General features: G+C 38.1%; 1 protein-coding gene across 1 annotated transcript in view; it reads left to right on the top strand.

The window, feature by feature from the left end:
* LOC109825712 (nuclear pore complex protein GP210) overlaps nt 3,082–23,863 on the top strand; it is a 29,064-nt gene continuing 8,282 nt past the window's right edge. Inside the window, exons 1-23 of the mRNA XM_020392587.1 lie at nt 3,082–3,140; nt 3,207–3,472; nt 4,615–4,787; nt 4,901–5,117; nt 7,171–7,517; nt 8,966–9,145; nt 9,317–9,455; nt 9,535–9,683; nt 10,607–10,718; nt 10,850–11,457; nt 11,581–11,704; nt 12,986–13,266; nt 13,788–13,904; nt 14,064–14,126; nt 15,936–16,127; nt 20,798–20,857; nt 20,936–21,004; nt 21,368–21,514; nt 21,619–21,735; nt 22,031–22,150; nt 22,352–22,507; nt 22,588–22,650; nt 22,750–22,883. Of these exons, the coding sequence (XP_020248176.1) occupies nt 3,286–3,472; nt 4,615–4,787; nt 4,901–5,117; nt 7,171–7,517; nt 8,966–9,145; nt 9,317–9,455; nt 9,535–9,683; nt 10,607–10,718; nt 10,850–11,457; nt 11,581–11,704; nt 12,986–13,266; nt 13,788–13,904; nt 14,064–14,126; nt 15,936–16,127; nt 20,798–20,857; nt 20,936–21,004; nt 21,368–21,514; nt 21,619–21,735; nt 22,031–22,150; nt 22,352–22,507; nt 22,588–22,650; nt 22,750–22,883 (3,755 nt within the window). The 5' untranslated portion in view covers nt 3,082–3,140; nt 3,207–3,285. The remainder of the gene's footprint in view (nt 3,141–3,206; nt 3,473–4,614; nt 4,788–4,900; nt 5,118–7,170; nt 7,518–8,965; nt 9,146–9,316; nt 9,456–9,534; nt 9,684–10,606; nt 10,719–10,849; nt 11,458–11,580; nt 11,705–12,985; nt 13,267–13,787; nt 13,905–14,063; nt 14,127–15,935; nt 16,128–20,797; nt 20,858–20,935; nt 21,005–21,367; nt 21,515–21,618; nt 21,736–22,030; nt 22,151–22,351; nt 22,508–22,587; nt 22,651–22,749; nt 22,884–23,863) is intronic.

Below are 23,863 nucleotides of genomic sequence, written 5' to 3'. Positions count from 1 at the left end.
GGGTCGGAAGTGGAGCCGGCGGCGATCATCGTCAGTTAGGGTTTAGGTGAGTCGAGTTCTTGGCGGTGTCGATGGTTTCGAGCTTTCGGTCATGGGCTTTTGGGCCGAGTTCTTGTTGAGGAGAGAGCATAATACGCGCTTGGTGGCGTCCAAATTATTTAAATACTGTAGACAATTGTCCAAAAGTTAAAAAGAATTCAGTTTTTTTTATATTCAATAACGTATTAAAATGTAACTTTTAGAAAATTTAGAGTATTTAAAGAAGACTATTTGCAAATTATGAGTATTTATATATAGTATTAGGTAAAGAAGAGGGTACTAAAGTGCAACATCTTGAAACTTTAAGATATTTATCTGTAATATTTAAATACTTTGGTGTATTTATTTGCTCTGTTTTAAAATAAAGATCGCTGGGTGTAAGGTTGGTGAAACTATAACGCGTTAATGTTTAATTTAGCCAATGCACTTCGTCCATGGTTAATCAAAAGTCCAGATAACACTTATATGCGTCTAGGTAAAATTCTGTTTGGGTCTCTAATTTTAACCAATTTTTCCATGTAACTCTTGAACCTTTAACTTCTCCCTCGTTATCTAACTCAAATGAATCCCCAAACAAAGTTAATGTGTCTCCTCCCATTACCCTTAATTGAAACACGCCCTTAAATCAGTTAAAAGGGGAAAAAAAAGTTAACAATAAACCCTCGAGGTTTGACTAAAATGAAATAACCTCACTAGACAATCATGGCACCTGCTATTTCTCTTAATCAAATAATTTTATTTGCGTTCTTGTACATTGATTATGTTTACATCATAAGACTTAGATAATCATATATACACCCAAATTTTTACATTCTAGGTGATAAAGAAAATTAAAACTCTAAACAAATAGCAAGTAGATCAAATCTCGAATTGTGTTTGTCATATAATTCCTTTTGCAATATTTCAATTTTATCCTAACTGAAACAATATCTTGAGCAACCTCTAGGCTCAGAAATTGCTATCGATGATAAAAGTATAAGCCTTGAAAAATTAATATATCAAAAAAGAAGTTCAAAAACTTCATAGGAGAGTTGGATAAAATCAAGAGAAAAAACTCATTAGGCCTTGATCTATAAATATTAGGGCTGAGCATGGTTCGGTTCAAACCGAAAAAACCAACCGAACCGACCCGAACCGACCCGAAAAAAACGGTTTTAAGAGTAAGACGGTTCGGGTCGGGTTGACAACTTTTCAAACCGAACCGACCCGAACCGACCGAATATATTCCCAAAACTTTCAAACTCGTGTGTGTTTACCCGACCCGTCCCAAACCCTCAACCCTAACTTCATTTCCTCTCATTCCCAAATCACAGCCGCCGCTACTCATTCCCAATTTCCCATTTCCCTCGGCCTCAATCCCTCTCTCCCGCTCTCTCTCTTCTTCCAAGACCCCTTACTCTCACCTCCTCTTCCCGAAATGACCATCTCCCCCTCCCCCTCCCGCAAGCGTGGCGGCCCCTTCGGCGACGAGCGTTAGGTGTTCTCCTTCAACTCCATCAAGAAGTCCAAGTCCTCCGACGACTCGGAGGTTTGCATTTGGGCGCATATGAAAACAAATATATACAAATTATCTCTTGGGACAAGTAATATTTGTGCCTTTGATTGTTATACTTGATGAAAGTTAGAACCGAACAAACCGAACCGAACCGCACCGAACCGATTTGCAACGGTTCAGTTCGGTTTTGAATTATAAGTGGTTCGGTTCGGTTGTTCAAATTTTGGTAAAAACCGACCCGAACCGAACCGTGCTCACCCCTAATAAATATCTATTTAAATTTAGTTCAGATTCACTTTCCATCACCAATATATAAAAACACTTTTTTGGATTAATTGCATACTAGTCCCCTAAATCTTTATTTACATGCAATTTCATCTTATGTTAGGGATTATGCTAAAATTCTCTAACTCTAGATGGATTAAGCTTTAATCCAACATTTAAAATTATCTAAGTACACTGACTTTTTTCCATATGAGGGTTTCTCTAACCCTACATGGGAATATAATCATTAGAAAAACTTCAAATTGGGTTTGGGGGAAGCTCCTGATAGTGATCGTTGGAGAAGAAGAAATTAGTGGGGCTAGGTTTTAGTTAGAGCAGTTTGTAGGTATAAACCCATTACGGAACTTGTTGGTAACGTTTTAAGCGATAAAGTTAATTACAAGTGAAGTTATAACGGGGAAAATATCTAATTCGCTAAAGTTAACAGAAATTCACTTTTATAAATAACCTCATCTAACAAAAAGGGACGAATTTTCTTGAAAATTTAATTTTTAAGGTACTAATGAGGAAATGATATAATTCGAGGAATTATTTAGCAATCTACTACTCTATACAAATAGGAGCACCTAAGATTTACTATTCATACTACAGTAAAATGATACAACAATAGTACTGTACTATTATCACTGTAGCAAGTAGGAACTGGATATTGTAGCGTTTTTTAAAGCACCACTATAGCAACATGGGAACTGTAGCAACCTAAAATATTACTGTAGTATTTTAAAAATCGTGATTACTATAGCAGGGAAAAAAATGATATGCTGTGTTTTGCACGGTGTTGCCGACTAGTAGAGGAAAATTGAAGGACTAGCCTTTTCTCCTTTTGAAATTCCACTGTGGTTATTGCCTAGGCACAAACTTCGAAAAGAATCTAAATTCGCAATTCCCACAGATCATGTGCAACGCACTCGCTCACACTATAAAAAAAAATAAAATAAAAAATATCTAGAAAAGGGAACAGGCTGAACAGCTTTCTCGAGCTTAAATAGGCAATAAAACCGAGCTCAACCGTGTCGCCCTCGCCCACCCCCAAAAACAGTCTCGTTCCCGCCCTTCCCACAACGCGACACTCCCCGATCCCACTAAACCCTAGCTAGGGTTTTTCCTCCCTCCAAAACCCTAACCTCCCCCAGAAATGCCGCCAACAGCGGGGGCGCCGGCGATCGCCGCCCCCTCCTCCTCCTCCTCTCCCTCGCCGCCGCCGCCCCACCCCTCCCCGGCCCCCAGCATCACCGACCTCGGACCGTCCTCGCTCCCCTCTCGTCTCCACCTCCTCCCGTGCGGACTACCGCCTCCAGGGCTCCGACGGTTGCTTCTCTTGGTAGCCTAATTTCTAGCCTTATTCCGCTCGATTCTCGATGTTTTGTTCTTACTCTCTCTTTGTTAGGTCATGGGATCATCACGATATATTGTCGGTGCAACCGGAGTACAATAGAAGTAGCAGGTGCTCGACGAGCGCTCGGCTGATGTCGATCGCGCCGTACGCTGGTCGGAAGGAGACGGCGGTTTATGCGAAGGATGGGCGGACCGGGATCACGATCAGGTGTAAGGTTTTCATCGATAGGGTCTCGAGGATCCAGATTTTTCACCACGCGGTGAAGATTGATTTGGACGAGCTCGCGACGCTGCGCATTCGGGCGTTTGATGACGAAGGTAAAGGGTAGTTGAGTTTTTGATTGTTAGAAGTTGATAGAATCGGTTATACTGCGAAATTTCTGATGCAAGATATGGCTGGGGGGGTTTGATGACGAAGGTAAAGGGTAGTTGAGTTTTTGATTGTTAGAAGTTGATAGAATCGGTTATACTGCGAAATTTCTGATGCAAGATATGGCTGGTTTAAGTAAAGTTTTAAGCGCATTTACTGTGCCTAAGCGCTATACTTACTTGCAATGGACCCAAACTTGAAAATTTCTGCTAGGGTTGGGGCTCATAATAATTTTGTACTCTACCATGATCTCATTGGTGGTGGTACTTAGTGAGAGTTGAATCTGGATTGTTCGAACAACGCATTAAGCCGTATTACAGTTCATTGAAACTCCAAAGTAGTAGTGAGAGTTGAGTGTTACAAGTTTAGAGGTGCGGACCAAAGAAATGCAAGTGGGGGTAGCAAAAGGATTTCTGTAGATGACCCCTGAATAGTTGTGTTGTAGACGTTTTTTGTCGCTTTTGACGTTTATTATGTCCTAATTTTTGTTTGTTACAAGAAATTAGTGTGTTATGCAACGTACGACCTGGCACCCCAAAATGTGATTTAGTAAGGACACTCGTTATGTTACTATTTGAACTTGTATCTTGGCTTTTCGGCTCTTCCTGTGCGGTAGTTTGCTAAAGATTTAGGAAACATGATATGAAAAAATAGTCAAATTGCAAAACTATTATCCTGGTCTGTCAGCATTCAATAGATCAGTGTTGCATAGTTGTGACAGAAACAAGGACATGCTTTCCTATAACATCATTGAGCAATAAAGACATTCTCACATCAATCTTATACACACATATTATATACTTGTACAAAAATGAGTAATTCTAGATGGAGTTTTTGTTCCGAAGAGGTAACCAAATGTGCAATTGATGGGTAGAACTAAAAGTAATAGGATGGAAGATTATCTTCGTGCAAAACATTCTTTTGCTTCTTACTGGTTTTTCTTTTCTTTCTTTTCTGCTTTGGATTATCATCTATTCTTATTAGTAAATTTAATTGTTTGACAGTTTCTGTTTCTTTCATTGTTGTTCATAGTACGTTCACCAGGTTTCTGGCTTGTAATCCTTTCTTGATTTAATTTTAATTATTGCAGAAAATGTATTCTCATCGTTGGTAGGTGTAAAGTTTCTCTGGAAGCTTGAGCCGAAGTCTTTAGAACCTAATGCTATTCATCATCTCGTCCATGTTCCACTGAAGGAAACACCACTGAGTGATTGTGGCGGTTTTTGTGGCGATTTAGATACTCAGATAGACCTGGAAGATAGAGTATGTAGTTGATTTACCGTGTATCAGATACTCTTTTTTTTTTTAAATTAATTAAAGCAGTAGCACCATGTTTTATTTGAATGGTTTATTCTTAATTCAGTTATGCATCTCAGGGCTTTGGTGCAGATTTATATGTTGTAAGGGGAACTAAAATTGGTCATGAGGTTGTGACTGCCCAGTTGGTTGAGCCACAACTTGAGCACGTGATGGACAAGATCATTCTCACTGTAGCTGAAGCTATGTCATTAGATCCTCCATCCCCGGTCTTCATTACTGTTGGAGCATTGATATACTACAGTCTTAGGGTTATTCGTGCTAATACTCCTCAGGGTATTTTCCTTGTAGAAACTTTATGAAGAAAATGCATTGATTTCTTTATCTGTTTTGCTTATATAGCCGCACATTCCATCCATACGGGGGTATTTTCCTATTAATTGTGCAACTTATTTGTTTGCAGTAGATTTCTTTTCTAGAATACCAGAAAACTGGGGTGCTGAGGTCATGCAATTACTTTTACAACTCTTGGAACAATCTCTCAGAGAACTTAGTCTTCTTCTTTTTCTAGCTAAATCTTAAGAAACATACCATAGTCTTGGTATAGTTTCTCACACTAATACATACCATTTACGAGTTAGTTTTATGCTGTGTTTATTGTACTACATAGTTTATGCAAAACTAGGGATAATTTATTATTTTGTGAAATACTTACTGGGCATTTATTCATAGCTTTATTTGGGGGATTAATGCTTTGTATGGTCAAAATTTATGTGCAACTAATGATTTTGTTATCCCAAAAATTTATACTATGTTCCCTCTATTTTGATAGTGGAGCATTTTTAGAAGGTACGATAAGGTAAAACATTTTTGCACAGCTAACCTATGTTGATGCGTTCAACTAGTATTACCAAGTTTATCCATATTAGATTTGTCCAGTTTCATACCTCTTTATACGAAAACACAGTTGGCGAGGAGTATGACTTATGGAGAACATACTTGAAACTAATTAAACTTCCTCCTTGAGTTTAACACGGGAAATAAATGATAGTTTATTATTTAATAATATCACTTTTTGCGTTGAATTTTTCAAAGGAATGCTCTTAATATGTTCAAGGAAATGGCTGGATGAAAACATTCTGCAGTGTAGAGGTTATTCGGATTGTATAACTAGTAGATAACACTGTTATCTGGGACTTGTATAAGAGAAATTTGTGGCATGTAGTCTGTTCAGATATTCCTTTGTGAAGTTCGGAACATAGCCCAAGGATCATAATATCATGAACTATAAGTAGTCTGTGTTCTAAAGTGCATATTTTAGAACAAGATCTTAGGGAATTTAGTCTTATTGTTTTTCCTTTTGCAGCTAAATCTTAAGCAATTTTGCTCATGTGTACCATAGTTTAAGTATAGTTTCCCACAATATTATATACCATTTACAAGCTAGTTCCATCCCATGTTTATGATTCTTGTACTGGGTAGTTTCTGGAAAATTAAAATATAATTTATTATTGGGGTTTTCCTGGAAACCACCTTAAAATTTTCAATTTATACGCAAACCATTCTTAAAAGTGGGTTTGTGTTGTAGTAAAAAATTTTACTAAAAACCCAAAAATGATCTTAAGAAACTCACATTCAAGGAACGTGAGTCACTTGTTAATTTTTATGTCTAGTCGAATACAAGTCACATGCCTTGATCATGAATTTTTAAAGGTTATTTTTGGTTTTTTAGTGAAAATTTGACTGTGAGATGGTTGATTGCAGCACAAACCCACTTTAAAAAAGGTTTCTGAATAAATTGAAACACAAAGGTGGTTCCTGTAGAATTACCTATTTTAAGGTGGTTTCTATGGAATCCTTTATTATTTTGTTGCACTCATTATTAAAAAAAAAAAACCCTACTGTTTCTCTGTCAAAATGATTTCATGTTGCTTATAAGTTATAACTAGTATATCTTTCTTCTACCTGACTACAGATGGTAGGATAAGCTAGCTACTACATTTCCACAATGTAATCCTTGTTGACAGCTTATGCCTTCAACAGATCATTCAATACCTAATTTCCATCTTTGGAGACAGGCCATGTAAACAAGTCAGTTCATTGGATTCATAGAAGATATACCAAACTAAATTAACAAGCTTGGGTGCATTTCTTTAGCTAGTTATTCCTGAGGAATTTTGGTACTTGGTTTCCGTTTTGCGAGTACATATAACTTTTCATTTACATTTATTTTAGTTCTATTTAACACAGATTATCCATGACAACTTGGGTTATGAAAACTCAACAAATTGCTCATGTTTGTTTCTGAATACCTGTCATAATTTTTCTTGATCATTTTCAACTTTTGTCTCAAAAATTAAAGATTGCATTTGATGCTTTGTACTCACAGTGGTAGATCTACCATCTCCACATCATCGATGGTCTGCGTCAAACTCCACAGTAGCTCAAGTGGACAGTGAAATGGGAATTTCTTATGCGCTGAACCTAGGAATTACAAACATTGTTGTTGAGGACACTAGACTTTCTGGTCATGTACAGACCTCATGCATGCATGTTGTCATCCCGGATAAATTGGTCTTATATATAGTACCTTTATCCACTACCTCTACCATGCTTGAAGGAACAAAACCAATTCCCTCGTCTGCCATTTGGTACGTTTTTCCAGGCCAAGAATACATCATTCAGATTAGAGTTTTCTCACAGGCACCTGATGTGAAGGAGATATACATTACAGAGGTTTGCAATTCTATCAATCCAAGCTCATCCATATCTGATTCATTTTCATTATGTGCATTTTTAGCCAACAGGAGGTCCTAATGCAGGCAAACTCTAGAAGTTACTAAGAACTTTTGAATTTCGTGTAATTTGTGACTGCAAGAGGGGAGAAACTTGGGTTTGGGTTATTGGATGGAGAAGGATATAATGAGAATAACACAAGTGATAAAACTGTTAATGTTAAATGAATATTCCTTTAGATGGATGGGCTTTAACAAGAGGATTAAGGGAGGCTTGAATGGCAATTTTGAAGATTGGGGAACCAATCCCAAAATAAGGCTAACTAAGGGATCAATATCTAAAAAGCCATATTTAGTGTTCATCATTTTTACATGGATAGACTTACTATACATATTTACGAAGTTGTCACTTGGTGAGTTTTCTTTTGTTGATGGAAGTTTTTGGTTTTAAAACTATTTAGAATAAGAATAACACAGGGAAAAAAATGTATGAAACATAGTTTTAGTACAGGTGGATTTGTTATTAGTATAACTGACAAACAATTTTCAATACTAAAGATCAGCCGTCATTGGATACTCAGATTGTGGAGGATGCGCTGAAAACGAATTGGTCGAAGCAGAGGCTTTATAAGGGATAGCAATACTCTATGAGTCAGAATGTTGTGCATCTGAGAACATGCTCAAAATTTGAGTTTAGCGAAATTTAGAATGTTGAGATGGATGTGTACAAATATGCTAAGAGTAACAGATATTATAGTGGTTTCCTAGGAAGTTAGAGGTTTTCTGATTGAGGATGAAATGAGGTATAACTGATTGTGATATTTTGTCCATATTCATTTAACCTTATTAGTGCAACACTTGGAGAAGTGGTAAGATCCTAATTTATGATGACCTATTACTGGTCATAGATGTCCCTAAAAAACATAGATGGAGGCAATTAATAAGAATGGAATGGTTGTGAATTTAACCTAAGAGGCATTTTTGACAAAGCTGAATGGACGAAAATATTTTATGCACCAATCCCAAAAGTTTGGATAAAGGCTTCATTGCAGTTGTTTGCTGTAGAAAACCAGAAATATATTCATACTTGGTCTTGGTTCGCTATGTGTATAGTTTACTTTAAAGGGAAGATAGACCCTATTATCCTTACTGATTTTTTTCTGAACATGTACTTGTCTAAGGGCCTTTAAAAAGTTTCTTAATAGAATCGTTTGTCGTTGTTTTCATATCAGGGCTATTAGAATGCATTGCCTTTCATTGAATTTTAATATTGTACAACCAGAACCTATATTTCATTTCTTCTTTCCTCTTCTTGTATGCTGTGAAAAAATTGAGCATTTTATTATTCTTAATTCCTTTCACGTCTCATACTATGATAAGTTTTGTTTTGCATAATGGTTTTTTAGAAGCTAATTTTCTTGGTTGCTTGTAATTTCCTTCTTATCTCAGATTAATGATCTGAAATTGGATAGCAGTACTATAAAGTATTGGGACATATTATCTGTGATGGATGAGGTTTCTGTCACATACGATAAGCAAAACTCTAGATTGCTCAAGCCAATATCTCAGGGACAGGGAATTTTGACAGCTTCCCTGAATTATCATCGTGAAATCAATGAAAAACCTGAGGTAAATATATCTCTTGCAGCCCTTCTTTATTTTTTACTGTTTTCTGTACCCCATCTGTGACATGTTTTGCATCTGCCCAAGGAGCAGTCTTGCTCGTGCTTTTAGGGAGCTGGTCTCTATATATGGTAAAATTTGAACTTAGCAGCTTACTGACCCCTGTGCTGTTTCTAGATTCTCAGGGCTGTTCAAGAAGTTATCGTTTGCAGTAAAGTTAAGTTCAACTTCGGGGAAGAAGATGAGGCCAGTCAAATCATTCGCCTTCCTTGGGCTCCTGGAATTAGTCAGCAAGTTGAACTAAGGGCCACTGGAGGTTGGTACATTGTTAGCCTTTTGCACCATGTATGTTAGCAATAATAATTTGGCCCCTGAGTTTTTGACTGATTACTTAGGCTGTGGAAGAAGCCTTGAAGACTATATTTGGCTTTCTTCTAACGAGGCAGTTTTGTCTGTATCTACTTCTGGTTTGTTGCGAGTAAACAGTCCTGGTCGAGCTGTCATTAAAGTGGTTTCAGTTTTTGATTCAATCAATGTTGATGAGGTATATCATGTTTGAACTACGTTCTTTTCATTGTTACTCATCTTCTTGAAACATTATATTTCTCTTATTGAAACACATAACTTATATTTCTGAATCTGTTTATTTAGAATAATGTTTGTGGTACATGTTAATTTGTATTAAAAAACCTATGCATCTCCATGTGTTTGTACATACTTTGTGGACAATGCAAATAGATTTCTTACCCCATCGTCTTAAGTGCATAATGAAAAAGTTTGGGACAAATATCTGGTGGTATGCACTTTGTAATCATTGATTATGGAGCAACATTCTGTTTGTCACTGATACATTGTATACACATACAGGCAATGTGTGTGGCACCTGTATCATTTTACTCTAAATCTTCAGAGTCACCCTGATCTCTTATATGTTGCGAAATGTTTGTGAGCTTTTCCTATCTTTAGAAATCCATACCTCCAATTTTTTAATGTTTTTTTGAAAATGCTCTCAAAATATGACATATATTATATTATTTCATGTATTGGAGAGAAGATGTTAAATATTATATACGTCACAAAGAAACATCAGTGCATAATCCAGAATTTTGTTAACCTTGGGGATCATATCAGATATTTTCAAGTATTTCTTTCAAAGGTGATCGTGTTTAAAATGCTTTATCTTGAAAAGCAACACTCAAAAGGGTTCTACTTATCACTTGACAAATACTGGGAGGTTTTAATAATGATTACTTAGGGTTTTTGAAATTTATCTGGAAGTAAGAGTACTCACAAGTCCTGTTTGAACTTGAACAAGATGATCACGTTCTTGAAACGAAAATATCAAAACTTCTTAACGATAACATAAATGGTCCCCTGAATTTATCTTTTTGCAGTTTGTAATATACTTCGGATAGAATGCATGGTCCCTTCTTCTTTCCATTAATTGTGCACTATTATTATTTATAGGTGGTGGTTGAAGTTTCTGTTCCTTCTTCTATGATTGTACTTCCGAACTTTCCTGTAGAGGTGGTTATCGGAACACAACTTGAAGCTGCGGTGACATTGGAAACATCTGATGGTACTTCATATATTTCTAAATATATTAAATGTCTTATACTAACACCATCACTGCTTGCCCCATTGAAAACACAGACACACAAACACAAGCCAACTATTTTCTAAGCAGTTTATCTAAACCATTTTCCACAGGTGACAGATATTTCAGATGTGACGCTTTTAACTCCTTTGTGAGTTGGAAAGTTTTTCCTGAAAATAAAATTTTCAAAGTTCTTGACACAAGCACGGGGAAAAGCTTCCCTACTATGCTGTCACATTTAGATGGGTCAGGCCTCGCTCATGGTCAACCTTGTGCATGGACGCATTTATATGCCTCTGCTGCTGGTCGAGCTGAGCTGCACGCAACTCTGTCTACTGAATTACAGCAATCTGCTCACTTGAAAGACGGAGCCGTCCTTAAAACTGTTTCCTCTCTTGCTGCATATTTGCCTCTTGTTATTCGTCAAGCAGATAGTGGGAATCAGTTTGGTGGTTATTGGATTGATTTAGCCAGGACGCATGCTGATATCCATGATGCTGATCCTACTTGTTTGAATGACATGTATCTTGCCCCTGGATCTTGGATGGATGTGTTATTATTAGGAGGGCCTGAAAGGTGGGATGAAAAGATTGAACATATTGAACTGACAGAAGTTACGATGGAACAAGAGAAATCAGTAACAGGTGGTCTTCTTGTGCAGCAGCCTTCTTCCAGTGATGGGGGGCTTTACAGGGTCTTTTGTCAAACACTGGGGGAATTTGTAAGTGCTTACAAGAAAAGTTCCCACGATTTCTTTCAATTCTCTAAGTGCTTGGCGATCAGTAATTGTGCACACTTTTGTATACTACCTTTTCTACTTTTTGACTATTTATCTTACTTGCAGAAACTGCTCTTTTCACGGGGAAATTTGGCTGGCGAGGGCCACTGGGTTCCTTCGATAGCATACACACAATTGCTTGTTAAATGCAGCTTCCCTTCATCGATCACTTTGATTGCAAACGAACCTGGTATGTGTTATATAGCGTTTTAAGCATTAATTTTTCTAATTACAATTTAAATTGCATCAGGAGTGAACACAATATTATGAAAGTATATCTTTTCTAGGAAAGGTGCTGTTTGATAAATATATGTTGTCTCCTAACTCCACTCTGATTCATCAATATGAACAATGGCCTGAAGGGTATGTGCAACCTGATTATGAGTTGGACTGGACTACTTTTAGTGTGGTTGACATTATTAAGATGTGCAAAAAAAAGTTCTAGAAGAACCCAGCCAGTTGATTAGTGAAATACATGTCTCCCTTTTATGACTTGAATTTCCAATATGCTTCTGTACATTGAAAACTATTATCCTTATAGTTTTATAACTTGTCAATTAACCACTTTACTGAAATGCTTTAGCTGATGGGCTTTAAGGCTAACAATGTATCAACCAAACCTCATAGATCTGAACAAGTTGAATTTTGTTAATCAATAAGTTAGTCATGAGTTGCCACCTATATTCCACCCAATTCATCAAACACGCAGTAACTCATAGAATTGAAATGAAACCATAAAGAAGTGTGGCAATTTCTTATGTTCATGAGGTCCAGGAACAATACTGCAAATATTAGACAACATGCAAGAGCTAACAGAATACTCACAACCTGATAGCTTTTTATACCTCCAACTTCCCAATACAAGAGCTTATGATTAAAAACCTTTATTCTTGATTTCTTGAGAAGAAACCTTGTCTCACATTTAACATAAGAATCCGCTCTCTGGAACCTTATGATAACCTCCTTATTTTCTGCAAAGGAAATTCTTTAAATCTTTAATCACATATGTACATCTCAAACCTAACCCTAGGAGAGGAAGGATTCTTTCCTCGCAATCATAATGCAGCTTCAGTTTCATCAGGGCGCTAATTGATTGATTGTAGTCAACAATACTGATAGTCTGATACTTCCAATAAGCTCTTTTGACGTCCCTTGCTCTTAGATTGCTGCAATTGACCCTGTTCAACCCTGGAATTTGCTATGATTGCATTTATAACTTGATACAGGATATCTTAATGATATTTGGGCCTGAATCTGACTTGTACAATATGTCTTAGTGTGCGAGTCAGCCCTAGAATCTGTCTTTAGCTAACTTCTATCTGATAACTTCATCCATATTCACGTGTCAGGTTAAGATGGCAATATGGCAGCCTTTCAATCATCTTTTCCTCATTTGAGCTGAAAGTCTAAAATATGCTGCTAGCCTCTTATTCTCAGTGTTTTAAATTCTGACATTCGTCATGTGCAACAGTAAACTCACCTGGTATTATAGAGGCAGCGGTAAAGGCTGGTCGTACGCCAGACAGAATTCGTACTGCTCCTGTCGTGGTGGCTAATGGATGCACCATACGTGTAGCTGCAGTTGGTATTCATTCAAGTGGAAGGATTTTTGCAAATTCATCTTCTCTTTGCTTGAGATGGGATCTGAACGGGTGTGATGAGCTGGCTCATTGGAACGAGAGCCTGAGTTGTGAGAGTTCTCTGAAAACCGGTTGGGAAAGATTTCTAGTTTTGCATAATGCATCAGGATTGGTCAGTACTTGTTAGTATTATTTCAACTATGTTCATGATCTTTATCACTTAATTAATTTAATTGCTTAGTGAGATAATGAGATCTTGTTTTTTCAAACTTTTTCCTTCTAGTTTTATAGTTTCTTACCAACCCCTTCTGCATAGTTGAAATCCTCTGGTTTAATTCACGATTGCATTATATTACTAGGTCTAGTTGTCTTAGTTATAATTAACATTTACATAATTCACAAAACATAACTGTCATAAATGGAAAGCTTATTGAGGACCTTTGGGATGCTGCAAATGATTTTTAGGATATTTTTTTGGTTGCAAAGGAACTCTGGGTTAACTTTTTTTTTTCCTTTTGATTTGTTGTTATTGTTATTATTATTTTTTTGCCTGCTGCTTAGCTTTTATGTCTGCTTCAAATTGACATCTTATGCAGGGATTTGCCTGCTTACATGTTATAGCGTGTTGTTTTGGAAGTTTGGCCTCTAAAATCCTCTTTTTGTTTTAAATTTTTTTATTTTAATTGGTTCTAGTGTACTATTCGAGCTACAATATCTGGTTTTGCTAAAGTCAAGGACAGCCATTTGTATGAAACGGATTATTTCGACGTGAGCAAAGAAAACATCATTACAGATGCTATGCAATTACAGGTGTGTAATCTTTCAAGAGATTTAATTTGAAGTACCAACCTTGGTGGAAACCAAATTTTCTCTCTCTTCACCTGCAGTAGATATTTGGTGCCGAGAACGAAATCCAATAAGAAAAGGTTCCTTTTCTTATTGTTATTGATACTTTGTTGGTTATTGCAGTTGGTATCTACGCTAAGAATTATTCCGAGCTCTGTGCTATTAGTTTTTGATCCTGAAGCAAAGGTATGCAAGTTCTAAGCTGATTTACTTCCATCAAGTAGTTTCATATTATTAGTGGTAGGGGTGAGCATAGTTCGGTTCAAACCGAAAAACCGACCAAAATTTGACAGTTCGGTTCGTTTTTTATTAGAGTTAGGTTCGGGTCGGGTTGAAGTTTTTTCAACCCGAACCGACCGAATTGTATTACCCATTCTAATTACTATTTGTATCCGCTTAAACCCGACCCATTATAGTTCATATAGAATTACTTCGCTGCAGCTTGATATCTTTTTCTCTCACGCGACTTAATAGCGACAAAATACCCCAACAATAGTGTCCTCTCCAATTCTAGGGCTTTTCATTATCTCTAGTTCTCTATCCCTCTCTATTACATATTCACTTCTTCTACTTTGGACCAATCCACTTTGGAGGTAAGAAACTTAAACCATAATGTTTATTTTAACCTTTTCCTGATTTTTCTCATCGATTGATACATTTTTGGATCAAACTTCTCTTTGGACCAGACGTATAATTTTATGGAAACTTTACTCAACATCCAAGTTATTACATATTTTTTATTTACTTTGTCTATCAGATTGAGATCACTTTAATTCTTTATGTAAGTTTTCTTTAAAAAAAATTATGTAATCTTTGGTAAGAATTAGTTTTTTGATTTCTACATCTAATATTCAGTATTATTTAATAGTTTATGAATTTTAATAAATTGAAGTGTAAGAGACTTATTTTTTCATCAACAGATTAGAGGTGAAATTGAATTTGGACATAACAGTTGTACCAAAGTAAAAACCGAACAAACCGAGCCGAACCGAACCGAACCAACTTGAATCGGTTCGCTTCAATTTTGAAAGATAGGCATTTCAGTTCGGTTTGGCCAAATTTGGCCAAAAACCAAACCGACTGATCGATTGCACAACCCTAGTTAGTGGACTCTTTAAGAAAACTAGAAGCCGGGTTATTTTTTCCTCTTAAAAGTAAAATGTAATGTCATAACTTTGTGCATGGACGAGTGAACTTCTTTTGAAGGGTTTGCAGGGGGAATCTATCAACATTTAATATTTGGTTAAGGCAAGAATAACACCTTGTACTTTTAATACTTAGTTTGCCTGTCAAGCAATTATCGGATCGATATAGTTGCCTTGTTAACCTTATAGTTATACATTGCTTTATCTTCACACGTCAATCACGGAGTGATTTGGGTGCAATTTGTATTTGTTTTTTTTTTCATTGCATTCCTTTATTTTTAGCATTCTTGTCAAATCTGTCTGACTGGAGAGAAATTATTTTATGCTGCTCATATTTTGGTACACCTTCTAGTCCAGAATAAATGGTGGTGCAAAAGTTACAGATCTCTCTGCTGTGCCTTAGAAGTGAACCATCCCCTTCATTAAACAAAGTTGTCTACTATTTACTTAGAGCTGCGATTCATTCTCAGCTTAAATGTAGTGACTAGTCAAATTGACTGGGGGTTTGGTTTTAGCTCTGTTAGTAATTAGTCATTGTTGTCTAGATATGAATTGGTGTCTGTGATTAAGTGGATGGTCTAATCCTATAGATAGAGGGTAGATGATCTAAATACTTGACAAAATTACAAATGCACGTCTACTTGCTATGAATTTTATCCCCATAGCTGCACCTTTATTTCATCCTTTTATTTTGACATGCTACTGGTCTTCATATCCATCATTGTTGTTAGAACTTCTATTATTCCACTTCTATCATTTTTTTGTTTTGTTTTTTCCCTAATATTTTAGCAGTTGGGATAGTAATTCCTTCGCTTTCATGCGATTGTTACCCCATATATTTGTCTTGCAGGTAAATCTTTCTGTTACTGGTGGAACCTGTTTTCTAGATGCTGTGGTAAATGATACACAAGTTGTGCAATTAACCCAACCGCCAGAAGGTGTAGATTGCTCACGTCTGATGCTTAGTGCTAGAGGCTTGGGCACTGCTCTTGTGACAGTTTGGGATATAGGACTTTCTCCTCCTGCTGCTGCTTCTGCCTTGGTAAGAGAAGGCTTTTTTCTATAGTAGAAATTTCCTGGTCATTTTCTTACATCCAGTTATTTATTTCTTCAATTGTTCATTTTTGCTATATGGTATGTAATCCTTCATTTAATGTATTGATTTCGGAAAGAATGCTAGAAAAATTTGTTGTGCCTCGAGAAACCAAAACAATCGCTAAGAAAGATAAACAACCAACCAAAATCAACAGCACAAACAACCACACCAGTTTTACGTGGTTCGGCAAGATGCCTACGTCCACGGGGCAAGGAGGGGGGAGTTTTCACTATTAGAAATCAAGAGGAACAAACTAGGGTTACAAATCTCTCATAAACCCTCAACAATCAACTCTCAATCTCTCCAATTGCTCCTAGAATAGAAGCCCAAAGAAAACTCTCTCAATCTGCTCAAATTCGTCCTTGCTCTTAACCCTAAAAAACACCCAATGGGTATTTATACAAATCCAAAACAAAGCGGGTCTGAAAACAGGCCCAACTCAAAACCGCAGCGTCGGTCGACCGGTACGGTCGACCTCGGCGAAGATTCTACCAAACTGAGCCGACACCGATCAAACCAATACCTCAACTGTTGCACCCAGTATGCCATGGCAACGGACTCATGACAACGGACTCCAATCACAACACGTCGAGATCCAAAACGGGAGTGCGAACACTCAACCCCAAACCAACTGTGTCTACTCACCAAACAACTGAGCCTACACCGACTACACCAAATGCCTCACTTGCTGAGACCCAAATGGGAGTGCGAACACTCTCCCCAAATGTCGATGTCGCTCACCAAATCGGCTGCATCATAAAGACTGCCTACGTATCCTCTTGCCCAAGGAATCAAGCCTTCACGTAGTTCACCATATGGGCCTCCAAAGGCCCTCAATCCAACCTGCGGCTGATAGCATCATCAACGACCTCAAACTGAAGCGATCCAAACACCTCCACCTGAGATGTAACAATGGCCGTATCCAAAACATATCCATCAGCTGCATCCAAATCAACTACCTCATCATCTGCACCCATAAATAAATGACTCCCACGCTGTGCCCCCTCAGCTGGAATCCCAACCAATGCAGAATGACCTGGAGTATGTGGGAAAATCCTCACCCAATGTGGAGTAGCATCAACCTCCACCTGCTGCGATATCCCTCTGACCTGATCAATACTCTCCACCTGCCGAGAGTCCAAAGTGACAAACCTGCTCAGACTAAACTCAGAAGCTCCCAACTGATAACCAAATGAACTCCTGAATCCCAACTGTGCAATCGGATCTAAACTCACATCAACGATGTGACCAAGTGCTGGGTAGCCAAATATCCGACGCCGACCAAAATCTAAAACAGCTCCATCTAACAACTCTACACGCAGCAGTCGGCAGCCACATAAGATGACCCAAACCTGTCGAAGCCTGAATACCAGATCCACTGCTCGACAACCAATACCGATCCTCCTCCAGAAAGGAACGGCTCACTAAATCCGTCATCTCATCACGTCGCCCCACTGTCTCCTTCCCTCTGAAGTGTCTCCAACTGCCGTGAGCTCGGCACCAATGTAAGAAAGGACACCTACTAGTACAAGTACGACTGGTAACCTTTCTGCCCATACACCTCCTCCAACTGTTGCGGACTACTAGGTCTTTATACCAACGGGACTTGGTTGCAACCCAAATATGCCTAGTACAATCCCCAACATAGGAAACAAAATAACGATTACCTCCCGATGATGCCTCCTCGGAAAGCCCCCAAATGCCTGACTGAACACCTCCAATAAGACCTCTCAATCGATGGATAGAAGTGCTGAACTCCACCTCGGTCTTCTCGCTCATACCAATGTGCTTACAGGACTTCAATCTGCAGGTCATAGCACTCCTCAACAATCTGTGCACGGTATAACCAACAATATATCCCAGCACCAAACAATGCCACAGTCTAGCCATAGAAGTAGTCAGCGCCCTATCAACTACCGTGCTCCCAAGTAGATAATACAAGTTACTCCGCCTGACTCCCTTCATCACAATTATGGACCCCGATGTGACCTTCAAGCGAGAATCCGCCAAGATCACCCTATAGCCTGATGCCTCCAATACCCCAAGTGAAATGATGTTCTTCCTCAGTTGAGGAACGAACCTCACATCAGCCAACTCCCGGATCATCCCGTCACTCATCCGAATCCGAACGGTACCAATACCACCAATAGGGCATCTGTGATCATTACCCATGAGAACAGCATCCCCTCTTTCCAACTCCTGAAAGCTGGAGAACCAATCCCTTCTAGGGCATATGTGGTAAGTAGCACCAGAATCCAACATCCACTCGGTGGAGTCGGCAACATCAACTGACGGAAGAGCTGGGCACGAATAGCCCGAAGAATCTGAATCTGAAACATCGCCACTAGCCTTGGCAATATTCACCTCTGAAGCTTGAATAGCTTTCCCTTTATTCTTCACAGCTTGCAATTTTGGGCATTCGGCTTTCCAATGTCCATCCTCTCTACAAAAGGCACACTGATTCTTACCAACTGCAGGATGCCCCACTCTAGACTGCGACCTTCTTCCACGGTTTGGACTTCTAGCTCTTGCAACCAATGCACCAGCAACCGGCTCGATGGAAGTCTCCTTGTCCTTCTTTCGAAGTTGATAATTCACAAGGGCTGCGGTGACCTCACTATATGAAAGTGATGCATTTCCATTAATAAGAGTGAGAACGAAGGTCTCATATTCCTCGTCGGGTAAGGAACTCAATAACAACAATGCCTTGTCCTCGTCTTCAACCTTGACATCTACATTCGTCAAATCTGCAAGTAGCTTCGTGTAGTGGTTCATGTGATCACTAATGGATGTCCCCTTCTTCAATTGGAAGCGATAAAGCCTCCTCTTCAAATGCAAACGATTTTCGATGCTCTTCGTCAAATATTTGCCCTCTAGGACCTCCCAAATCTTCTTTGCCGAAGTTTTATTCATCACATCATATTTTAGATCTTGGGTAAGGCAAGACCTAATCACACCACACGCCGTTCTATTCATTTTATTCCAAACCTTTTCATCAATGTCGGCCGGTTTCCCGTCCAACTCCAATGTATCTTCCAAATTTTGCGCATTTAGCGCATCCATGACTTCGCATCGCCAAAGTCCAAAATTATTTGTGCCGTTGAACTTTTCCACATCTATTTTCATAGAATGTATATTCAAACTTTGGACGGCCTTCACACCAGAAGAACCCTCCCCACTTTTATCTTTTTCAGCCATATATCTCAAAGCACCACCAAACCAATGCGGAAACAAACGAGAAATAGATCCAAATTGAAAAAGACGAGATTTTTACTGAAAAGATCCCACCTTTATCACCAAACGAAGCCCTAGATGAACTTCCAAAGCGATCTACTCCTCCAAAATAGCCCAAGCGTAGCCCGGAGCTCTGATACCAATTGTTGTGCCTCGAGAAACCAAAACAATCGCCAAGAAAGATAAACAACCAACCAAAATCAACAGCACAAACAACCAAACACCAGTTTTACGTGGTTCGGCAAGATGCCTACGTCCACGGGGCAAGGAGGGGGGAGTTTTCACTATTAGAAATCAAGAGGAACAAACTAGGGTTACAAATCTCTCATAAACCCTCAACAATCAACTCTCAATCTCTCCAATTGCTCCTAGAATAGAAGCCCAAAGAAAACTCTCTCAATCTGCTCAAATTCGTCCTTGCTCTTAACCCTAAAAAACACCCAAAGGGTATTTATACAAATCCAAAACGAAACGGGTCTGAAAACAGACCCAACTCAAAACCGCAGCGGCGGTCGACCGGTACGGTCGACCGCGATCCATCGCGGTCGACCGGACCGGTCGACTGCCCTCCATCCAGCAGCAAACCCAATGTCCAGAGAGGTCGTCGGTCGACCGTTATCTCTCTCTTCATTAGCAAATTTTGTATATATGATGGATGAAGTAACATGTCTTTACGACCAACTTATGAAAAGGTTGGAAGCATTTCATCTTCATCTTTTACCTATATTGTTTGTGCTCAACAAGATAAACCATGAGATGACCCTTAATGGAGATTTTTGCAGAAATTCTCAACAGAGTCCCTGGGAAAATTTTCTTGTGTGTGTGTGTGTGTGTGTGAGGGAAGCACATATACATGTCTTTTGGGGTGTATTAGAGAAAGTTCATTCAACAGTGTAGAAGAAAATCTTATCATGAGGGAGGTAAGATAGGTATTACATATACTGCAGTAGTGCAGGAAGGAAAAATGATGCTCTGCATATCTGCATGAACAGATTTTTTGTTTCCCTTCATGCGCATATGTTCTGGTTTATGGTAGTGAAGTAGAAAATTATTCTTACAATGACGTATAAGTATGCTAATCACTAGTAATTGATGTACTGAAGCTAATGTTTTTCCTGCAGTAAATAGACAAATAAGAGTCTCCCATGAGCTTGGCAGCTTTTTCATTCCACAACTGGTCATACTTGCTGATATTATAGTAATAAATATCAGTGAACCAGATAGATGACACACTTAAAAGTCTTGTTTCTGATATTAGTTATAAAAGGATTGTATTGTTTGTTTAGTTACTTAATGAATTGTTCTTACACCTGGAAACTAAGTGATTTTTTTTAGATAATAAATTTCTCATACAGCCTAACGAAGTTCTACATCTTTTGCAGGTCAGAGTTGCAGATGTTGAATGGATTAAGATTATTTCTGATGAAGAGATTAGCCTTATGGTATGTGAATCTCTCCTGAGATTACTTCATGCCTTCATTTGTCCTGATCCTTTAGGAGTTTGATTTGTTCTTTTATAGGAAGGGACTGTTAAAGCTTTTGACATATCAGCAGGGACACAAGACGGTTTTGTTTTCGACTATTCTCAGGTGTGTGTGTTTGTGTGTTTGCCTTGTGAATTATGAACTTGTATCCAACCATTTTTCCTTCAGGATCAAGTATTAATCTTGTTACTTTTTCCTTCAATGCATTGTTATATTTCATTTGTTTCTTTTTTCGCTGTAAAATGTCAAGGTGGACAAAGTTTTGTAAATGTATTGGCCTTGTACATTAGCTTTGCTGAATGCTATCTAGAATCATGGAGAATTTCATTAAAATGCTTAATGAATATGCGTTTGAGATCTTGCTCTTGTAGACTTTCACATATATCTAATAGAATTTTCTTGTATGATCCTTATTTTTCAACTATGGACGAGGTTTGCTAATGAGGTTTATGTTCACATTTTATGAAGTACAAATATATGAATATGCAAGTACATATTGATGATGGCATCCTTGAGCTTGTTAGAGTGGATGATTCTTCGAAACTTGGAGGCCGAATAATCTCCATACCTAATTTCTCAGTTAAAGCGACAGTGCTCGGTACTACCACCCTTTATGTAAGTTTACACTGTTCAGATGCAGGCCTTTGCATCAATATTCAGTATATAGATGCTTTCATGCGATCCTTGTAAAAGGCTCCTAATAAAGTGTGTATTTGCAGGTCAGTATTAGGCAGCATGGGAATGAAATACTCAGTCAAATGATTAAGGTGGAAGTTTACAGTCCACTTCGCCTAAACCCTGAGTATATTTACCTAGCACCTGGTGCTTCCTACACGGTAATCACATCATCTTTATGCATCTGTGTATGCTTTTCAACTATTTCTTTGCCATTTGCTTATGCATATTATGATCGAGCATCACTTTTTCCTGTATGTTTGGAAATTTTACTCTGCATAATACTATTTTTGACTTTGCTCTTTCTAGCCTTAACCAGAAGTATGATATAATCACTAACTGTGATTTCTAACTAAGTAACAAATTATTGTTATCTTCTGTTGCCATCACTTTTTCCTTTTTTCCCCCTTCCTTTCTTTTCATTTTAAAATCACTTCATCTTTATTTCTTCTTTAGCTGACAGTGAAAGGTGGCCCGAAATATGGCGCTCTTGTGGAATATGCTAGCATGGATGGAGAAATTGCAATAATTCAAGGGTCGTCAGGACGAGTTTCTGCGATTTCCACTGGAAATGCAGTAAGTGCTCCGCAGAAAATCTTTATCTGGACATTTCAAATGTTTCAAACTGGTCCCCTTCTGCTTTTCTCAGAACAAAACAAAAAACCTCGAGCTTTATTTTTTCTTTAACTGTGCAGTTGTCTAAGTATCTTTGCTTCTGCAAGTAGTTTCAGTTTTATCTGCTTATGCACCTTCCTATAATTGATCTACTATGGGCAGACTGTCCGTGCTACTGTGTTCGGCACTGGAGGTATCTTGATTTGTGAAGCGTACGGCAGAATTCAGGTTGGCATTCCATCAGCAATGATGTTGAGTTCGCAGAGTGACCAGCTCTGTATTGGTTGTAAAATGCCAATTTTTCCATCATTCCAGGAGGTTAGTAAGAATTACAACTCAAAGATTTGGTTTTCAGATGCAAACATCCACCTTCAACTAATTACTGGAAGTGTCAACAGGGAAACTTATTTTCCTTCTATGAGATATGTAGTAATTATAAATGGGCCGTAGAGGATGAGAAGGTAAACAGTCTCATCTCCATGATTTGCTGCTTTTGATGTTCACTTTAAGCGCTGGTTATTTCTAAACCTGGACTGATGACATTTTTTCATCTTGAAAAGGTTTTAGCCTTCAGTACACCCAGTCCCTTGCATTCTGTTGCAGACGAAAATTTGTTACCTGGTACTACAGGAAAGACCAATCTTTGCCATTTTGATGACAGCGATAGTGCATTCATCAGTGTATTATCTGGAAGGTATTCGCTAAACTTTCCTGATGAGTACGTGACTTATTTAGAAGAACAGTATTTAGTTCTCCTCTGAGGCAGGTTTAGTGATCCCTTTAAATTGGTTGTTTTAGTTATTGGCCTGAAATGATATCCGAAAATAAGCTTTAAAAGAACAAACTTTTCATGTTTATATACTCTTTTGGATGACATAAATAATGTCACCATCAAAATAAAGTTAGCAAACCTAGTATAACACGAATTTTATTATTATTTCTCCAGCAATAATACCATTTATGGTTCAGTTTGAGTTTATTGGAATCATTATCTAGGAGACATTTTTCAGTTTTGACTCATGACATACTTCCCCGTTTGCTGCCCTGCATCGTAGCTAGGTGAATGTACAACCAAGTGATGATGACTTTGCTCTATATTGATATTTTTGTTGCATCTAATAGCCAATTTCTTTAGTTTATGGTGGTGATTTACCATTATTAAAAAGTTTAGGATAAAGATCTTTTTTACCTTTAATTGATCAAACATTGTTAAATATTTCTCTAGAGTTTCAGAGGATGCAATTATGCTGGCAATCTGACGGTGTCACGTCCCAAACCAACACAAATATTAATCGTTAATGAATTTATGGGTCGTGACAGCCAGTCAACAAGTTCTCTTTGGACTTGCGAAGCCTAACTGAGTGAATTTTGTTCGACTCTTAAAATCATTAAAAAGGTTTGAGGAGGCGGGAAGACCCCCTATAGCTCCATTGGTGAGGATAGAAACTCAATTGCGAATTTATTTTTTGACTTCTAGAGGAGTCAAAAAAGTTCACTAAGAGGATGTATTCACACATAGGCCAATATACAGGGGGTCTGTTTGTAGTTGGGTGATACCAGAGGGGTCTATTCGGAATTCACTCTTCTTTTTATGCAATGATAAACTGCTTTTACTGGTGTCTCCAATATATTCTTCTTCTATATGATCTTTTCCCATGCAGCATATTGTACTAC

Source organism: Asparagus officinalis, chromosome 10, assembly GCF_001876935.1.
Source record: "Asparagus officinalis chromosome 10, Aspof.V1, whole genome shotgun sequence".
Lineage (NCBI taxonomy): Eukaryota > Viridiplantae > Streptophyta > Magnoliopsida > Asparagales > Asparagaceae > Asparagus > Asparagus officinalis.
This window is presented reverse-complemented; position numbering and strand designations above follow the sequence as displayed.